Raw genomic sequence first — 21284 nt, 5'->3', positions numbered from 1 at the left:
TCCTAAATTCATATTCCAGATTAGCCACTTACTAACAGTGGGGCCTTTTATCTCACTTGTAAAATGTGGATCATACTAGTACCTAACTTAAGGGATGGTTGTGAAGACCAAATGAGATAACAGCATGGAGGGCTTGACACTGCGCCCAGCACATCGTAACTCAACAGGCAGGAGGTGCGCTGTCATTGTTGTTATTACAAGTGGGGGTCTAGTCCAAGGAAAATGGCAATTCGGGAAGAAGGTGGTAACAAAGAAGCTAACTGCTGCTGATTCAGGCCACGTGACTCTGTGTTCTTGTTAACAGTAACGAAGAGAAGGGAACCAGAGCAATGATCAGGCCTGGGCTGCTTCAGCTGTGGCCTGTGGACCAAAGGCATTGGAATCACCTTAGCCCCACCCAGGAAACACAGAATCCTGGGTCCCTTAGGAAGCCAGCTAAATCAGGACTTCTGTGGGTAGCACCCAGGAGCCTGACTTTCTCACAAGTTCCGCTGTGATTCTTATGCACATTAAAGTTTGAAAACCCCTGGACCAGACCACAGGTCCTGGAAAGACAGAGATGAGTCTTGTCCATCAGTAACCCCCACATCTACACAGCCCTGGTGCAAGGTGGGCACGCCGTTCACACCTGTTCCCATCACCAGCAGCATTCCTTGGGTAAAGTCAGAAAGATGATTTTGAGCAATTATGCATAAAACAGATCTCTTTAAGTCGTGTTTTAAATGTTCTATCAAGAAGGATCGCATTCGCAAATCAAGTCTTTTACATTACTATAAACTTTACTGCCCCCAGACACTAAGTTCTGGGTTGTCCGTTCCTCCTTTCTCCACAACTGGAATCACCCAGACTTGACCTCAGGCTTAGCTCAAGATGACCTCTGACCTTAGACTTGAGGGGTGTAAGGTGCCCTGGCCCAGCATCCTTACTGTGCTTCTGTCTCTGTTGTTACACACCATTTCCTCTCTTCTGGGGCACCCTCCTCTGCCTGGTTCAGGAGAAGCCCACCTTGGCCCCATGCCTGTATTCATGTCTTGTTCCTGAAGACCCAGTACCAAAGGCCACTGGTCCTCAAGGTAGAGATTCTACCATGGGTCAAGCTGGAGTCCTGTCATCTCTTGGCAGAGCTTCCAAATCCTGGCCTACTTTCTGGGTCTTCAAATATCACCTGTTGCTGAATTCCTGTCACCAAACTCCACCTGCCTCTCAGGACAACTCCAGTGATCCTTCAAAACACAGACAGCACACTGGTTAGGAGCACAGCCTGGGTGTGAAGCTTGGCTCTGCCACTTGCTATCTGTGTGACCTTGGGCAAATGGCCCAGCCCACTGAGCCTCAATCTCTGCAGCTGTGACAGCCCCTACTTCACAGCACTGTTATGAGATTTCAGTGAGGTCATGCACATAAAGCCAAGCACCATGCCTGGCACACAGTCAGGCCTCAAGAAACACTGGTAACTGGCACAGAAGCTCTTCTATTTCTGAGTGCTCAGAGAGACAAGCAAAACTCAACACCAAAGCGACAGCCCCTCCACGCTGTCCAGAATGTGGCCCAGCAGTCGCTCGTAGAGTATCACTTTGGACTTTGGAACAAATGGACTTATGGGCAGCCTTTTCGGAGCTCACCTTTCAATAATAATAATAATAGCAGCAAATACTCACATCATACTCACTATAAACCAGGCGCTGTGCTAAGAGCATTACTCATTTGATTCTTTCAACAACAAGGTTGGTACTTTATTACCCTATCTTACAGATGAGAAACTGAGGCACAAGGTTACCATACTAATAAGTGGCAGGGTCTGAATTTGAACACCAGATTCTGCCTGGTTGCAGGATCTATGCACTTAGCCACTAGGTTACGCTGCCTCCCTTAAATAGTGAAATTTAAGAGTCAAAATAACTACTGTTCCCTCCCTCGCCCTTCTCTCCCTGCAGGCCGCTGGCCCAGATGCTCGTCCTGCACCTATACCTTGGACTCCTTCACCTCCCGGCTGAGTTGGACATCCTATCAGCCCAGGCCCATTCTGTGACCTGCCCACCCAGGTAGGTCCCCACCTTTCTGTGTGGTTGAGTTGGGCTAGATCCAGTTAAATCTTGAGATGGGACACCTTGTCAGTACTTGAACATTTGTTGATTACCAAATCTTTTCTTAAGGAAAAATATTCATTCCCCTACAATTTGTGAGTCATCTGTAGGTGTGAGATTTACCTAAACAGGGTATGTCTGTGGCACAAATGACTACAGATTATTTTTCCAGTAGCCTAGATCAAGGAGTATCACATTAGTCAAGCAACACCCGTTTGATGAGGTAGAAGGGGTGTGCCTTCTATTCCACACGATCTCCTGACTCCTGGAAGCCAGCACAGCGGGGCTAGAAGCTCCATGCTCCTTCATAGTTTATTCAGGGTCCACAGAATGCGTGTCAGCAAAGTGAGCGTGCACACGATCTGACTTGGGATCAGACATCCCTTCACTAGGTGTAGACGGAACTTAGGGATGTCCATCCACCATCACCGCTGAAAATATTATCAGTATGGTTGGTGCTACTGGCCTGTAAAGTCAAACCACATAATCAAGTGATATTGCTTCCTTCAATCCTTTTGGGAACCAGGCAAGTCATGTATGTATATGCGCACACCAGATTTGGAAGAGAGTTTACAAGAAACTCAGTGTTTTCTCCCTTAATTTTTTGTGCATTAACTTTGCTTTTGATTTGCATGTCCGCTTACGCAGACTACAAAAGGCAGGGTCACGGAAGAAAGTCTGCCAGCTTCCCGCAGCAGCAGATTTGTGATCTTCCCTTCAGATATACAATCTCAAAAGGGGAATTTCCTCGGAAGCCCTCAATGACCAACACAAAGAAAACAAAGGAAAAGAGAATTTGTGGCTATGAATCAGTCTCCGCCAATATCCACACTCCTTCACACAGACAGCCCCAGGAAACGGCTGGTCAGCCCTTCACCAGACACTGCTTTGTAAAGCCAGGCCCATTTCTTTTCAACCCTTTGCCACCTTCGGGCTGGCTCATCCTTTCACAGAGCCTGGCTCCCCCTCTGCCAGGATGCTTGCATCCTCCCACTGGTGTCTGCGGAGCTAAATCATAAACAATTGCGTCCCTGTGTGAATGAAAGGGAAAGTGCCAGTCACCGAAGCAGAAAGAAAGGCAAAAAAGTGGGGGTGGATTTAAACAGCTAGAGAAAGCACAAAGGGTTTGCATTCTGCGGAGGCACAGAGGGAGTTCTTGGACCTGAGAGGCAAGATAAGGTGGGTTCCTCTTGGGTGTCTGAAAAATAGGGACTTGATTAAATACCTGAAATTCCCGCCCCAGCACCTGGAGGTCTGACTGTTTCAAGCACTCCTGTCTTGAAGCCTTGCATACTTTGGGCATGTAATAGTGATGTGGGTGTGGCTAGCATAAATGCCAGAGAATGTGCCCAGTGGCTAGCCATTCCCGCTACTTCTCTGCTGGTGCCTATCTGGAGGGGCACTGAGATGAGGAGGTGATTTTCAAAGAAGATCAGAAAGCAAGGTAAGAAATAATCCAGGTTATCAGTGGGGCCCTCAGAATACTCTTAGATAATCCTATATTTCAGCCCAACTTCTATATCAAAAGGTTGATAAATCTAAGGTTCCCACCCAGTGGGCAGGCTATCCAAGGCAGCTGAATCTCCAGGCTACCCAAGAGGGTGACGTGACACATCAGACTCATCAGGCCGCAGCTTTGGGCTTCTGCCGAACCACAAGGACCGCATCCAGCACTTTAGTAAATGAGAACATTCTGCCCCCTCCAGTCCTCATGGCCTGGCAGTGGGAGAATGAAGATAATGGGGCAGCAGGGTGCATGATTATTTTTACAGTCTCTAAACTCTACGTGCTATTTTTACGTGCCTGTGCCATCAGCCAGCCCTGCTCCCAGAGCAGTCTACAGCTTGCTTTGAACCCAGCAGAGGTGAGCATCAGGGTGTTCACTTGCAGGAAAGCTGCCTCCAGTGGTATCTGCTCAAATGTCTTACTGCCTTAACTTTTCCCAATTTTCTTTCCTCTCCAAGCAGCCATATACTTACACTGAGATAAACACACACACACATACACACACACACACCCCCTCAGCTCTGAATGTAACCTGCTCTCTCTCTGTTCCCCAGAACAGATATTCTGATTCTTACCTGAAATGCTTGCAGGCTGAGGGCTGTGCCTCTCTGTCCAAGGGGAAAGGGAATCCACTTGGTGTCGTCTGCTCTGTGTTTGTCACTGTCACTGTGCTGCGGCTGCTTCCCGAGCAGCCCCAAGCCAGCTCTCTGAACCTCTCGGTTACTGCAGCGCTGTGTGGGGAGAGGGGACGGGCCGTGGCATGCACATCAGGTTGCTGGTCCGCCTCCAGACGCCATGCCACAGCCCCGGCTACCAGTCCCGCAGGCTATGTTGGAAGCAGGGAGGCAGGCTAGGGCTGAGAATGTCAGCCTCTAGGTCTCTCTATGGCCTTGTTTATCAGCAGAGGGGACCTGCCTTTAGACAATCACCCACACTGACCCCACCCACCAGGATGTACAGAGAGCTCTAAATGCCCCTGCCTTTGGACAGCCAGCAGCAGGCCTAGAGCTATTGGCCAGTGGGGAAGGGAGGCAGAGACAGCAGACAGCGGCAGCAACTATCCTGGGTGTTATTTTAGGGTGGTTTGTCTTGGGGCAAATGGCTAAGCCGAATGGACTACTGGCCCGTCTGAGCAGAATCCTGTTTACTTTGAGGCCTCAGTCACCAGGGCAACGGCAGGTCGTGGCTCAGAGACGCTCCTCTGGAATCAGAAAGCTGCTGGATGAAAGGGAGTCCTTTTCTGTTCTGTCATTTGGCATCCCTGCATAGGGTGTAGGTGTCTATGTGTGGCAGAGTGTGTGCGTGTCTGTCTGTCTGTCTGTGCCATTCCCAGAGCCAAGCCTTGCCCAGGGCATTTTGCAAAGCTACTCAAGGCCATGGCTATCCAGGTTAAGGCCAGGAGGGGCTGCAAAGAGAATATTTCTGTCATTCCTCACCAGTGGGCAAGACTGTTCCTGCTGAACCAGGAGAATGAACCCTCAGGTGAGCCCAGCTTCAGAGGTGGGGATTTCTTCAGCGGACCATGGGCATCATCTGTATGCCACTGTCGAGGATGCAGCAAGGAAGGAAGGAAGCTGCATGTACAAATAACTCTTTGGCTATAAGGTGGGGAATGAAGATAGACTGAAAGGATACAATCAGGAGGTATCTTTGAAGAAGCCAGATGGAAACACGATTGCTAGTTTCCTATCATTGATGAAGAGTCCCTCCTCATTATGCAGGCATTTGAACCTGGGAGGTGTGAGCATGCGTGTGTGTCTGTGTGTGCAAGCCTGCCCACCTGATGATTCAGGTAGAGATGTACAGATCGACCTCTGGGAACTAGAAATACACTTGCTGGTCTCTCTCTCCTGTGGGAAGGTGGAGGTGGAAACCTGTTCCCCAGATTGGTCATAGAGCACCCAGGGAGTCACTTAGGTGCCTCTGAAAGGAGGAGCCTCTGAGAAGCGGGTGCCCTGTCACAGGGACCTAGAGCCTCAAGCATCACATCGCTCTGATCATTGACGAGCAGCGCTCCCCTAAAAGGGACTTGAAAAATACAGAAACAGTGGATTTCCCAAACTTTATTAACCAGAACCTCCATGACCTGCCACTTCCACATATCCAAAGGTACTGACCAATTGCCTTTAAAAATAATAATCTTCCTGAGTATCTGAATGATTCCAGAGGGCCTTCTGAATCATAGAAAGATAAAAATATTTTAGACAATCATCTTCTAAATATTGGAGAATTGTTACGCTATCTACAGTATGCATGTTAACTCTTCTTAACCACATGGAATGAGAGATTTTCAAGTTGGGAAACACCCTAAAAATCCTGAGGATAGAGATGCAGCTGAGTGTCTCACCCAGGCTGCACCCCTAAAGTGTTCACTGTGACTAAAACCAGGTCTCCCTACCTCAGGTTAACACCCTTGAACCTGCCCACACTGTGTGGTTGACCATTCCTGGCAACTCAGCTCTGCGGGGCTCCCAGGGCCCTCTCTCGAGACGAGATTAATGACAGTCTCCTACAGCACCTTCCCTGCAAGCCGACAAGATCATCACGACACTCAAACGTGTCAAAGTGGGTGAAAGCACCTTGAAAACTGGCAATGCGAGTGTAAGTCAGTATTTTAGTTTCACTTCTCCATTACACCCAGTCGTGAAATGCTGTTAAAAACAAAACAAACCCACACAGCTTTTAGGCAAATTACAACCCCTAGCTACTGATATAAACTAATTTCTCTACTACACATTGAGTGTTTGGAAATGTTACTGCCCAAATACTGGGAAATCATTAATCCTCGATTCCCTAAAGTATTTACGGTAATGTAATTCCCCTTAGTGCTGAAACTTTTTAAAATTGCACTTTAACATCCATATTTATTTCAACTTCCATGTCAAGTGTCTAGATTTATCTTTTAAATAATATACATTCAGGTTTTTTTGAGCCACAAGACTCGATAATGTTAATGTTTGGGGCCCCACTGTTATTTAGCGTGGGAAGGCCCTGGAGGTCACTGAGTCTAAAAGTCTGGCCTCAGAATAGCCCTCCAGCTCGGGGCCAGGAAATAGTCCATGAAAATAATAGCTGTTGAAGCTGCTTATTAAGCATCCACAATACGCTAGATCCCATACAGTGTATGTAACAGAGACCCTATCTTCCCTCCAAGCACTTAGACCACATTTAAAGCCATTTCTGCAGTGATTAAAATCCTATATGCGAGGCTACTAGCACTGCAGAGGGGTGGGTCCGAAAAAGAAAGAAAATGACAGATTTGGAGGACGAAGAAAATTCCTAGTAGATGCCTGGTAGATTCATTCACAGAGGTGTGGCCTTGGCCAGAGGCATCCTCATCTAAAATGTTGTGGCTGGTGCCGGAGGTGAGATTTTCCTTCCCCGACCTAAGAGATTGACTCACCACCGAGCACTTCAGCGGTTACTATTACAGGAAGTGGCTCTAAACCTCGTGTAAGAGCTTCAGAAGGCCGATAAAGGTAGAATGCGGTGTTTCTGTGGTTTTACTTATTCTGTTCTCGGCACTCTGAAAATCAGACATAAAACTATCACTATTTAACTGCACCAACTTGAAAGAATCAGTGCATGATAGAATCTGCAGGGTTCAAAATGCTCCCAATAAATAAATTTTCTTCCTCTCCAGGCATAACATATAAAGCCTGGGCTTCTTGTCCTTGAATCTTGAGGCTGACATTCAATGTTTGCTTTAAAATTTCCCCTTCGTTCATCCTGTTTACATAAATGATAGGTGAAACACACACCAGACACACTGCATTTTTTTTCTTTCTAATCTCATTTGACCTTGTTCGGACACAACAAATCCTAATCAGCTGACAGGAAAAATCAGATGCTGCATGCCACTCGCTCCCCCCAGCAAAGTGTTTCCTTCTGTTTATGCCCAATCATGCAATTAAATGAAGAGCACGCTGGCCTCATGGTGAACCAGCTGCCAAGATGACGGAGGGGAGCCAGCTGACAAACAGGACACAGGGAAATGAGGCAGACATTCACAGGAAATTGCATTAGTTGCCCAAGGAGACTCGACAGCCACAAACATCACCAGAGCTGCAGGACAGAAAGGGGGTCCAGTGGTTCTCAAGTGGGAAGGTGCCTCGCCCTGATCCCACTGTAATGCAAGAACAGGAGCTCACCTCAATATGTCAGCCTGGCTCTCTAGCAGCTTCCAGGGAGGATGCTTGGAAAGGGTTATGCCCATGAGAGGTGGGCTTCCTCTCTCCGATATCGATCACCCATTGCCTATTCTATTTTATATTTTCCTCGATCTCGATTTTTATTTTAAAATATTTTATCTCTATATAAAAGTAATGCTTCATGCACATGATAAAATGCACAACAAACAAACACATAGAGACAGAGATTGGATTGGTGATTACCACAGGGGAAGGGGGAGGCAGGAGGTGAAAAGGGTGATTAGGCACATGTGTGTGGTGATGGATTGTAATTAGTCTTTGGGTGGTGAACATGTTGTAATCTACACAGAAATCAAAATATAATAATGTACATCCGAAATTTATAGAATGTTATAAACCGAGGTTACCACAATAAAAAATTTTTAATAAATAAACAATAAAATAAAATATTTTATCTTTAAATAAAAGTAATGCTTCATGCATATGATAAAAATGCACAATTTAGGGCAAACACCGTGGTCGAGTGGTTAAAGTCCCATGCACTCCACTTTGACAGCCCAGGGTTCACATGTTTGGATCCCAGGGCCAACTTACTCCATCCATCAGCCATGCTGTGGTGGCATCCCACATAAAATGGAAGAGGATTGGAACAGATGTTAGCTTAGGGCCAGTCTTCCTCAGCAAAAAATAAGTAAACAAAAACTTTAAAATGCAGCAGCCAGCCCATAGCATAGTTGATAAGTTCACATGCTCCACTTCAGTGGCCCGGGGTTCTCAGGTTCAGATCCCAGGCATGGACCTAGCACTGCTTGTCAGGCCATGCTGTGGTGGCATCCCACATAAAACGGAGAAAGACTGGCACAGATGTTAGCTCAGCAACGGTCTTCCTCAAGCAAAAAAAGGAAGATTGGCAACAGTGTTAGCTCAGGGCCAATCTTCCTCACACACAAAAAAATTAAAAATGCACAATATACAGAACAGTATAAAATGACCCTCACTAACCTCCTTCTCCCCAAAGACAACCACTCTTTCTTTTTTAAATTGAGGTATAATTAACATAACACTATATTTGTTTCAGGTGTATAATGTAATGATTCAATATTTGTATATATTGCAAAATGATCACCACAATAAGTCCAGTTAACACCCATCACCATACCTAGTTACAATTTTTTTTTCTTGTAATAAGAAATTTCAAGATCCACTCTCCCATCTACTTTCAAATATGCGCTACGGTATTATTAACTATAGTCACCATGCTGTACATTACATCCACGTGGTTTATTCATTTTATAACTGGAAATTTGTACCTTTTGACTCGCTTCACTCACTTCACTCACACCCCACCCCCCACCTCAGGCAATCACCGATCTGTCTCTATATCTATGAGCTCAGCATGTTGTTTGTTTGTTTTTTAGATTTCACATATAAGCGAGATCTTACGACATCCATCTCCCTCTGTCCGAGCCATTCTACGCAGCACAAGGCTCTCAAGGTCCACTGGTGCCCCAGCAAATGGCAAGACTTCACTCCCTCTATGGCCAAAGAATATTCCATCATATATTTATACACCAGATTTTCCTTTTATGCATTCATTCTTTACTCTTTCATCCACTGATGAACACTTAGGCTGTCTCCATGTCTTGGCTGTTGTAAACAATGCTGCTATGAACATAGGGGTGCAAATATCCTTTCAAGTTAGTCAAAGATACTCACTCAACTTTTTTTTCTGGATCCTTTCAGGAAAAAAAAAGTCTTTATATACCTGAATGTGTGTATACTTAAGAGCAATTTCCTATGTGCAGTGTCCCGCATTGTCGGTTTGTTTTTCACTTAATAATAGGTCTTTGCACATTGTTGCAGTCCATCCAAGCACCAATATTCCCTGCCTGGATTAGTGCAATAGCCTCCGAGCTGACCGCCCTGCCTCTACCCTAACCCCTGCAGTTCATTCCAGAGGGATCCTGCTAAAACGTAAATCAGATCATGTCCCTATTTGTTCCAACTGTCCAGTGTTCATCCCTCTGCACTTCTCCAGACACACTTCTCCTCACGTGGGCCAAGCATGGTCCCACTTCAGGGCCTTTGCACTTGCTGTTCCCTCTGCCTGAAGTGTACGCATTTATTTTCTGCCCCTCAATTCTTTGCGTGGCTGGCTTTCTTGTTCTGGTCTCATTGCAGACCACGCCTCCCTCACCACCTGTTCTGCATCAGCCTCTCATCACTGTCCTTCTCATCCTCTGCTTTCTTTTTATTCATAGCCCTTACTACTATCTGAAAATTATCATATTCAGTTTTTTGTGTTTTCTGTGTCCCCATACCACACACTGGAATGTAAACTCCACGGGGTTTTATCTGTCCTTTCACCATTGTATTCCCCATACCTAGACCAGTGGTTCTCAAACTTGAATGTGCATTAGAATCACCTGGAGGGTTTGTTAAAACACAGATTGCCGGGCCCCAACTCCAGAGCTTCTAATTCAGCAGGTCTGGGGATGGACGTGGGAATTTGCATGTCTGATGAGTTCCCAGGTGATGCTGATGCTGCTGGTCCGGGGACCACCTTGGAGAAGCACCAGTCTAGACGACGCCTGCGCACAGTGGGTAGTGCAAATATATTTATTACATGAACGTATGAGTCTGCACCTAAGCATCTGCCACCTTCTTTGTATTGGCAGTTTTATTTCCACTTTATCATTTATTTATATTTATTGGCCTGTAAGCCTCCTCAAATTCTTTGCGACAGGAGGGCACCACATTTTTTTCAGCTAAAATGATTTATTAGTTCCACTGATTTGTCAGCAGATAATTAAAAACCTAAAGTTTTCTAGGGCCAAGGGGAGCCAGTGAGAGTCACTTCTTGTTCTCTGCCTCAGCAAAATGTCAAAGCAAAGGGTGGTGCAACTCTCACTTGACATGTGGCAGAAAATGTTCCCAAGGAGGAACCACTCAGGCCTCCACTGTGATTGTTTATAACTTCCCTGTTGGCTCAGATTTGGCCTCGCTGCATTGGAATGTACACAACTAAGCTACCTGGACGCCAGCTTACGCAATGTAGAGAGCCCAGTGGTTTTTCTGTGAGTCACAAAACCCCTTGAGAATCTGACAAGATCTAAACCCTGTTCCCCAGAAAAATAAACATACACACATACCCTCACACATTTTTTTTACATTTAATTTCAGGAAGTTACGAGATATCCCAAGTCCATTCTAACCCCAAATTTAAAACCCCTCATTTAATAACTAGCTATCTATTTGGCAAAAGGGACAAAAACAACCAGGATCCCCAGTTTGTTATTTAAATTCTTGAGGAATCAGAGATTTAAATGTAAGAAGACAAACTTTAGAGGAAAACACTAATTACCAAGATTTATAATCTTAGAAGGGAGAACGCTTTTTGAAACATGATTTGAAACCCAGAAACGAACATAGAATAGCGAGATTGAGTCCATAAAATTTAAAATCATCTCTATAGGAAAGAGCGGGGAAAATCGTCCTAGTTCAGACTCTGGGGAGACATCTAGGTACTCTGTCTTTCCATCTATAGTCTTTCCACTTGAATTGTCTGGGTGGCCTGTGGCCAGGCTCCGTGGGGACAAGACCTAAGCTAATCAGAGCGGACAGGGAGAGACCACATCCTTCAGTGAAGCCCTGTCGCTGGGTTCATTATTTCATTAGCCATGGTTTGGGTTTTTAAACAACTTTATTGAGATAAAATTCACATACCATACAGTTCACCCATTCAAAGTATACAATTAAGTGATGTTAGTATATTCACATGTTTGTGCAACCATCACCATTATCTAGTTTTAGAACATTTTTGTCATCCCCAAAAGAAACCCCATACACATTAGCAATCACTTCCCATTCCCCACTCCCACCAGGGCTAGGCAACCACTCCTCTACCTTCTGTCTCTATGGAATTGCCCATTCTGGTCATCTCATATAAATGGAATCATACACTCTGGGCTTCCTTCCCTTAAAAAACATAATGTCTTTGAGGTTCATCCATGTTGTAGCATGTATCAGAACTTCATTCCTTTTTATCGCTGAATAATATTTCATTGTATGGATATGCCACATGTCATTGATCCATTCATCAGTTAATGGACATCTGGCTTGTTTCCTCTGGCTACTGTGAATAATGCTGCTATGAATCTTTGTGTACAGTTCTTGTGTGAATATACGTTTTCATTTCTCTTGGGTCCAGCAGTGGTTTTTCTCTTAACGATTTACCCAAAGAATTTTACTTAGCCTATATAATTCTTTGGGTTTTAATTCTTTTCTATCATAACCTCATGGAGAAGCAAGCAGGCTTGGATTCTGAAGAACTCTGAGCTCTTCTAGCCCCAGTCCGGGCCTTTCTCTGCATCTATGTAATCTGGGATGTGATTCAATCTCTCTGTGCCTCGGTTGTGAGAACACCAGCTCTCTGACCTCTCACGGGATATTGTGAGGATTAATGACATAAATCAAACAGGATCTGCTCTTGAGAAGATGCTAACCCATATGATAAGATAGTGTACATCAGAGAAACAAGATCCCTGGGACCTTCATCGTCACCACGTGACTGCGTCAGCCAAGAGGCCAGTGGCTGGATGTTGAGGCACAGATATAAAAAATACACCCCATTTTCTCTAGATTTTGGTTTCCTTTGCTCTCCAAATCCTGAAAGCCACTCTCTGAGGAAGCCCTCTGCCTTGTCGCCCTGGAGCGGGAGAAATGTCAGGGCCATGCCTAACGACAGGCAGCCAGAGGAGCAAGCTTGAATTCTGAGGCCCACTCCCCAGCTAATGATTACCCGAAGACCACTCTACCCTCATTCAATCAAAGGCACCTTGCTCCCTACAGAGCCCAGAGGCACCTCCTTTTGTGAAATCCCTGTGCCCCTGACCTTCTTGTTGGCTCTGGGATTGGTGTGTGACCCCTCATCCCTGGGTACAATCTAATAAGGACCCCCCATAGAGGCTCTGGGAGCCCAAGTGGCAGAAGAGGGGTCTAAAATATCTGATTCCTTGTGCTCTGCGACCAATCACCCATGCTTCTTGCTCTTTAAAATCAGGCTGGAGGAAGCTCCCCTGATAAGCATGGAAATAATTAATTTAGTAGGGAAGGAGAAGGCAGGCATGCCTGGGTTCTCACTCTCAAGTCAGCACTTACTAGTTGTATGATCTAGGACAAGTGTCTAAGTTTTCTAAGACTCAGTTTCTCCGTCTATGAAATGGGGATAAAAGCAGTATTTGCCTTGTAGGGTCGTTGTGAGGATGATCTGAGACAATGCATGTAGGGACTCCAGCATACATTCAGAGATCAATCAGTGTTTGCTATAGTTATTAAATTACTTTTTAAATCAGAATTAAGGACCTCAAGTCATTTAGCCATCATCTCAAAGCTATTTAGGCAGGCTAGTTTTCTATTGCTCAATTAATTGGAAGCACTTAGTTGGGCACCTACTATGTGTTAGACACCACAGAGAGGGCTGGGGGAAAAAACCTGATTTTCCCCTAGACATATAAAATTCAAGTAGGGAGAGAAACTAAGATACGGGACGTTCTTAAAGAACATGTAAACAGTGAACTGTAATACTGAGAGTCCATGCTGATCAGGTTCAGCAAGGGAGTCAACAGAAAAGACTCGACAGGCCAGATAAGGCCTCAGAGGGGAGGCAGCACCGAAGCTGGCTCTTGAAAGGCAGGATGGGTTCACATCACAGAGCAGAGTGCGACACAACTGGGAGAAGGTGGAGGAGGAGGGGAGGGACCTGTGCGAGCACAGGCATGTTGGGGGCCCAGTGGGTCTGGGTATGGTGGGTGGCCTGGGGACGGAGCCAGAGAGGAGATTTCTGGGGTCTTTCCCACTATCAGTAGTCTCTAGGGATGACATTCCATGGGGTCTTTTAGTCACCTCTTCTACTAACAATTACCCTGCCTATGAGACTTGCTGTCACTAATAAATTTTTGTGGGCTTTAAGAGGGAAAAGGAGGAGGAGCTATGTTGGAGGCACTTTGACTCTTAATCTAGACCATTGCAAAAAGAGCAACACAGAGTGGCAACCTTGACCTTAGCCATCCTGCATCCAGCCCCTTCTCCTAGGACTAGCACCTTAATTGTCTTTGGGGACCCAGCCCTTCCTTGCTTTCAGTTCATATGGTTTTGCATGGGGATGGCTACACTCCTACAGAGGGATGGGCACAACACCCATATTGGTTCAGTGGGACCCTGAAACTCAAGCTACAACAGCTGAGAAAGGGAAGTGGCTGTTCTTGTAGGGTGGCTGTGCCAGGAAGATGTCAGCCTGGGGCTGCTGGCAGCCATCTTGCCACCAAGACAGGTGATGGGAATAGAATGACACCGGGATGCAAAGTCAACAAATAGAGACAGAGTCAGGATGCCATTGTCTGAGCACCTGGAACCCACCATACTAAAGCCCTGGCCTTTTTTTGCCTAAGTCTAGTCAAACTGAGTTTCAATCCATTGTCACTAAAAGAATCCTGACTTTATTCAAGTAGTTATCTTGTTCCCACCAGAATCTTGCTGGCTTCTTCTTAGCATAGATATTTGTAGTCCTAGCTAAGGGGCAATGTGTGTCAAGGAGCAATGGTACACATGTGCAAGCGATGGAGACATCTATACATCCTCCTAAATAGGCCCAGGTACATGTCGTGTGCGTGCTTGGGAGTGCAGAGACATCAGAAGGGAAACCAAGACTCTGCAAAATTTTTCTCTCTTCTTCGTCCTTTGCCTCAGTTTACAGAGCAATTCTCCCCCAAACCCTTTATTTTACTTCTCTTGTTGTCAACCAAAGAAAGGAGTTCTTGGACCTGTTAAGTATATTTTGTAGGGCTCTAAGAAGCCAGGAAGAGAGAGAGAAGAGGCTGTGGAGAGAGGAAACCTTGCATATCCCATTTTTGTTGTTTTCCTTTTGCCCAATAACGAAGAATCAGCTAGCATCCTTTAATTTATTCCCTATTTCATGCAGGGCATTTTAAAACTAAGCATTAACTCTACTGTAATGGGATTTGTCTAATGATTTCCTGGGAAGCGTCCTCTTGGAGCTCAGCAAAGATAATTCACTTGGTAGGAGACACTTCCTGCTTCCCTGCTAAGAGCTAGACCTACCCAGTTCTTTCTGGGAGCAAACAGGCCTCCGAAAGAGAGAAGGGAGTACAGGAATGTTTTAAGCTAGCATCCATCACATAGACTCAAGCCTGCCACAGACCCTGATCAGGGAGGAGAAGAGGAAGAACGGGGGTGGGGGAGAGCATTCATGCTGAGCGCAAGCACGAAGCCAAGCAGAAAGTCCATAGAAATCCGAAACCCCTGGAGAAACCGATGCACTCACCTCTCTGCTTCGGCTGTGGGGCACTGTCTTTCTGGGGCGACGGCAGCTGCATCAGCCTACAGCATCCACGCTGTCCTACCCAGACCGCTGCAGGCAGGCTGCTGCAGGAGGGAGTTCCCATTCTCCATCAGAAGGGCGTGTCCTTCCACAAAAGGAGGCAATGCCCTTATTCCCCTGGAGTCGAGGCTGTTGGATCTGCTTGTCCTCTCTCTCCTGCTCTCTCTCTGGTGTGAATGGAGCTCAAGGGAGCCCCAAGAGAAGGGCTGAGTGCAAACCACACACCACACCCACCCTGATACAGGTTGTCCTTCCAGCCTTGGGGAGCCTGGGGGGAGGCAGTGGAGTGTGTCGTGAGGCCACCCTCTTGGGGCCCTCCCAGTGTGGCTGATGCTGGTACCCACAGAAAGCCCAAGGACAAGCACTTGCATATTTCTTTCTCCCCCTTTCATGTGATCTTATTTTTGGACTGGACACAAAAGCTATTTGCGGGCTGGAGAGCTGCCAGGTGAAAGGACAGTTCTCTCATCCAAGCTGTCTCCATGCCTCTCTCTGAACTGGTCCCTGTCACCTTTCCCATGTAAGGCAGAGGGTGGGGGTCTTGCTCCAAGCCTTACTTTTAGTGTATCCCAGCAATTTATCCAAATTACCAATTCTTTTTCAATCAGTTCATCCCCACCCTTTGAGGTTTCACAGAAGATAAATGTAATGAGAAGAGTCATTGCTTTTATGTCTGAGGCTGGTGGTCATGTCATATCTTGACATACGTATGGCCGTCACATACACACTACTTTAGACACAGAGACCATCTTACTAACACTAGGCTGGGACCCCCCAGTCCTGGAAGGCACCGTGAGCAATGTTGAGGAGCCAGGCTCTAACGTGGAATCACACTGATTCTGCCTTCCTCCCCTGGCTGCTTCTGCTTCTAACTCCTAGGTTTGTAAAATTTAAGACATTTAAATAGCTTGATTTGTCACCTCTGATTCTTCCTCTTCAGATGTGAATGGCAAATTTTGAAACACTCACGCCTGACAAAATGACAATTCAGTATCATCATCTTCACCATCATCACTGGTATTTATCGAGCTCTTGCTAAGAGCCATTCACAAGCGGAGCGCTTTGCCTGCATTGTCTCATTATTCTCCCAACAGCCCTGTGAGGAAGGTAATCTTGTTCCCACGTGACAGCCAGAGAGCAGAGGCTGGGAAAGGTGGGCTTACAGAGCAGAGAGAGCATCTGTTGACTCCAGAGCAGGAGCTTTCCGCTGTCTCCTGAAGCTATAAATTATTGAGATTTCACTGTTGTTTTCCTTTCATAAGAGGAAAAACAAAAACTCACATTTGCTTCAGACCAATGACTTCACTCCTCAATTTCTTTCCCAAACTCAGTTCTCGAAGGGGAGAAAGAATGAAGTTTTTGTCTGTTGACAGTCCCAGGCCCTGATTCTAGGTACAGGATGGGGAGTCTCTGGCCTCCATTTTCCTTGGAGCCGGTTTCCTATGAATAATTCACTGTGCAAACACAAACACCAGAGAGGACGTGCTGGGCCGCCTGGCCCCAGACTCCACTGCATCCAGGGTGAATCGCCCTTTCTCTCTTGCTACCCTGAGGCAGAGCGGGAGATGGAGCCCCACAGCTTATCCAACACTGCCCTCTTCAGGCCGCTAGGCTGCATTACCCCCAGGGTGGTGGTCTCCCAGACTTTCCAAGGGACACACCAGGGATTATTTTTAGAGAATCAATTTCCGGGTTCTCAGTCTCTGTAGGCACGCTTTCCTAAAACTGGTTTACCTGAGAACGTGTCTGTGTTCACAACCATCCTTCCCTTACTGGAAATCCTACCCCTCACTCGTCACAAATCTTACTAAATTGCCATTGCCCCAGCTGTAAAAATCTCCAGGTCCACCTCCCCAAACTGGAAGCTTCCTTTAGTAGCTTAATTCAGCCTCCCTTAATGATTAATTAAGGCATCTTTTCATTTAACAGCTCTGCGTCTTCCACCCTGTGAATTTGGGGGAGTGTGCTGCAAAAGCAAATCCAAGAGAGTCTTGAAAATAATGACAGATTGATTGGTACCTTTAAAGAATGATGTCCGAGTTTAATTTTTAAATTCCAATATTCACAATATGCTGGAAGCTATTGTCTGGAAGCCAAATGAGTTTAATGGTGAACATTTAGCATATTAATTGTTAAATGCGGGTATAGGTAACACTGTTTTTCAAAATAGTTTTTAGAAGGCACAGGAGTGAAAATGGGCGAAGACTGTTGCCCCCTGGGGCTGGCTATTGCTGACTGATAGGCTGTCGCTGCCCGTCCATCCATCCAACCACCAAACACCCACTGAGGACCTACTGTGTGTCATGCATTGTTTCAGGCACTAAATAGAAAAACAGTGAGCAAAAACTGACATGTTGCATGCCAAGTTCTTACTCGTGACTACCTCTAGGGAGTTGAGTGAGGGAAATAGATTAATTTAAGAATTACTCAAGTAAAAGTAAGAATTCAACTTTGATAAGTACTTCCAAGGAGGGGTATCTGGTGATTAGAGACTGTATAATGGGGATTGACAATATGTAATGAAGATTGACCTAATTTATGGGGGAAGTGTCAGGGAAGGTGGCCCTAAAGAAGTGAAATCTGAACCGAGAATAAGGCATCCAGGAATCTCTATGAACGGACTGGGACATCCCAGGAAGAAAGGCTGTTCATATGGGAGCATTGGGAAGAAGTAGGATGAGCCTTCGTAGAGTCAGTTGTTTTTAGAAAGGGCCTTTGGCCTTACACAAATACAATCCATTGTATAAATCAATGGTTCTCAACTGGAGCGATTTTTCCCCAGGGAACATTTGGCAATTTCTGGAGACATTTTTGGTCCCTGCTGTGCTGGTGGTAACCAGTGGGTAGAGGCCAGGAATCCTGCTACGCATTCTACAATGTACAGAACAGCCTCCACAACAACAACTATTTGGCCTTAAAAGACAGTAGTGCGAGGTTGAGAAATCCTCTTGTAGATGAGCGCAGGGCAGGCCCAACAAGTGTCTACAGTACATGTGCATTCATTCATTCATTCATTCATTCAACATTTATTGAGTGCCCACTATGTTTAAGACCTATTCTAGGCATAATCTAGGCATACCAGGCACCCCCTAGCCTAGATCATCACCTCAAATGGCCTGCCTGGTCTATACAGAAGCCAAAATATGATGACGTACATCTGAAATTTACACAATGTTATAAACCAATGTGACCTCAATAAAATAATTTTAAAAGTAGAAATGTAAATAAATAAAAATATTGAAATTAAAAATGCCCTGTCTGTTTGTGTTCCTGATACCCAGCCTAAAATTTTCACCACTCGAATGTTGGCTAAACTGGTCTTATTGTCTGTAGAACGAAGACATTAAAATGTATGAATATTATTCGCAAGATGTCACTGAAACATTGTTTGTTATAGTGAAAACAACCTAAATGTCTGTCAACAGGGGAAGATTATGTAATTATGGAACAGCCATACGTTGGCATACTAAGCAGCCAATAAAAAAGAAAGAGGCAAATCTCTGAGATGACACAGAAAATACCAATGAAGATACTATTAACTGGGAAACATTTTTCAGAACAGCGGTAGGGTATACTTGATCTGATTTGTGCTTCTAGAATTGGTTTATGTGTGTGTTTGCATGTCCATGCAATTGCTGGGGAGATTCTCACCAAATTCTTAACAATGGCCACCTCTTGGGGGTGGGAAAAAAAAAACGCTCCAGCCCTCTACCTAATTCCTCCCTTTCCACTGACTAGATTCTCCCCCGTTCATCCTCTCCATTACTACCAACATTCAACTGGTCATCAACTTCTGGAGCACCTTTTAAACTTTTAGGACAATAGCCATTCCTTATTGTCAAATCCTGGGCCCTTCTAAACTTGCCTCTAGCCAGTCTCCCTGGCTCTTCTTGGGAGCTGCTCTCCCTGCCCCAGCCTGTGTTCCCGCCTCACCCCACCTCCCTGGAGCTTGAGCCACCGTGAACTCACCAGGACTCATCACACATACTCTTAAGACAGGCTCACCTCTGTGCCTGGAAAATAGTCCTTCTCTTCTTCTGCCTGCATTAGTCAGGATAGACTGAGTTACACTGTGGGTATAAATAAGACCCAAATTTCAGTGACTTAAAATAACAAAGCCTTATTTTTCACTCGTCCACATCAATGTGTCCATTTGGGAACTGGCAGGGAAGTTCTGCTCAGTGTCCTCCTCACTCAAGGACGCAGACTGAGGGAGCTCCAGCCCTCTGCTTTCAACACGGAAAAGGGAGATGTGTTTACTAACACACTGACACCTGGAAGGCACTTCTAATCACATTTCATTGGCCAAGACAAGTCTTATGGCTACACCTAACATAAAATTAGGTGGAAAGTTTCAATCCTTTGATTTGCTTGGAAGGTGGGGAGTCATAAATATTTGCGGAATGTGAGTTCTGTAATTGTTGGTTCAACATTCTGTACACGTCCGCTGAGTCAAGTCGGCTGATCATGTTCAAATAATCTATTTCCTTACTCGTTTCTCTGCTCACTTCTGCTTCTGGTTTCTGTCAATCTTAGCTTCATATTTTTGAAGCTACATTATAAGATGTGTACAATTGAACTTTTTATCATGATGATATATCCTTTTTTAGCTGCAGTAATGCTTTTTTGCCTTAAAATTTACTTTGTCTGATATTAATATATACTATTAATATTAATATAATTTTGGTTAATATTTATATTTTTCCACCATTTATTTTCAACTTTTTTTTTTTTTTTGCTGAGGAAGATGATGCCCTGAGCTAACATCTGTTGCTAATCTTCCTCTTTTTGTATGTGAGCTGCCACCACAGCATGGCAACTGACAGATGAGTGGAGCAGGTCTGCACCCAGGAACCAAACCTGGCCCACAGAAGTAGAACATGCTGAACTTAACCACTAGGACAGTGGGACTGGCCCTACTTTCAACATTTTTTAAACTAATGTTTTAAATGTTTCTTATAAACAGTATATAGATTATTTTACTCAATTCAATACTCTTTGACTTTTAAGTGAAATATTTTGTTCATTTACATTTAATGAAATTACTGACATATTTGTATTTAATTCTACCATCTTAGTAAATGTTTTCATTTGTCTCACATGCTCTGTTCTTTTTATCTTCTTGTCTTGCCTGCTTTTGGAATGGTTGAATATTCTATTTTTCCCTCTATTACCTTGGAAGCTATAAACTTTTTTTTTACTATTCTTTTAGAGGTCATTCTAGAGATCACAATATGTATCTTTGATTTTTCAAAGTCTAATGTTAACTGGTATTTTTATCTTCTTCCATAGTAATACAAAAACCTTAAAACATCTTGGGGCCGGCCCCATGGCCAAGTGGTTAAGTTCGCACGCTCTGCTTTGGTTGCCCAGGGTTTCGCTGGTTCGAATCCTGGGTGCAGGCATGGCGCCGCTCGTCAGGCCATGCTGAGGTGGCGTCCCGTATGGCACAACTAGAAGGACCCACAACTATATACCGGGGGTGCTTTGGGGAGAAAAGAGGAAAAACAAAACCTTAAAACATCTTAATTCCATTTGTCCCTCTCTCTTGACTCACATGCACTTGTTATATATTTTAATTTTTTAAATCTCCAGTGGACATTATCTTGTTTTGTACAGTCTAGTTCATTTGGATTTCCTCAAATTAACCTTGCATTCTTCTTCATTTCTTCCTGCATCCATACCGTTATCTTAAATCATTTTCTTTCTGCTTAAACAACACTGTTGAGTATGCTCTGCTGGTAAAGAATCCTGAAAATGTCTTAACTTCAACTGTATTATTGGAGGCTACAAGCATACCTTGTTTTATTGTGTTTCACTTTATTGTGCTTCACAGATACTGCATGGAGGGCAAGACCCTCCACCAGCAAAAAGATTATGACTTGCTGAAGGGTCAGATGATGGTTGCCATTTTTTAGCCATAAAATATTTTTTAATTGAGGTATGTACATTGTTTTTTAAGATATAAGGCTACTGCACACTTAATAGACTATATTATAGTATAAACATAACTTTTACATGTGGTGGGAAACCAAAAGATTTGTGTGACTCACCTTATCATGCTATTTGCTTTATTGCAGTGGTCTGAAACTGAACTCCCAATATCTCCAAGGTATGCCTGTATTTCCATCGGGCATAGAATTC

At 44.8% G+C, this 21284-nt stretch overlaps 1 protein-coding gene and 1 long non-coding RNA gene across 5 annotated transcripts in view; one reads left to right on the top strand and one right to left on the bottom strand.

Annotated features, from left to right (window-relative positions):
• Window positions 1–15483, bottom strand: part of FGF1 (fibroblast growth factor 1) — a 95821-nt gene extending 80338 nt beyond the window's left edge. Inside the window, exons 1-2 of one of the 4 annotated variants that reach the window (XM_046666745.1) lie at window positions 15084–15477; window positions 4166–4321 (exon numbers count right to left, since the gene is read on the bottom strand). Coding sequence is in view for 1 of the 4 variants with exons in the window: in XM_046666753.1 (XP_046522709.1) it covers window positions 15084–15204 (121 nt within the window). In the remaining 3 variants the exon portion in view is untranslated. Of the gene's footprint in view, window positions 1–4165; window positions 4513–15083 lie in introns of those variants that run through there. The other 3 variants (XM_046666753.1, XM_046666746.1, XM_046666751.1) reach the window with 3 other exon arrangements.
• LOC124242130 (uncharacterized) lies at window positions 3443–12378 on the top strand. The gene is made up of 3 exons (XR_006889383.1): window positions 3443–3528; window positions 5994–6191; window positions 9160–12378. It is a non-coding gene; the product is annotated as an uncharacterized LOC124242130 (long non-coding RNA).
• Window positions 15484–21284: the final 5801 nt, after the last annotated feature.

The sequence above is a fragment of the Equus quagga genome, chromosome 7 (genome assembly GCF_021613505.1).
Source record: "Equus quagga isolate Etosha38 chromosome 7, UCLA_HA_Equagga_1.0, whole genome shotgun sequence".
In the NCBI taxonomy this organism is placed as follows: Eukaryota; Metazoa; Chordata; class Mammalia; order Perissodactyla; family Equidae; genus Equus; species Equus quagga.
Note: the sequence above shows the minus strand (reverse complement) of the source record. Positions and strands in the feature narration are given on the sequence as shown.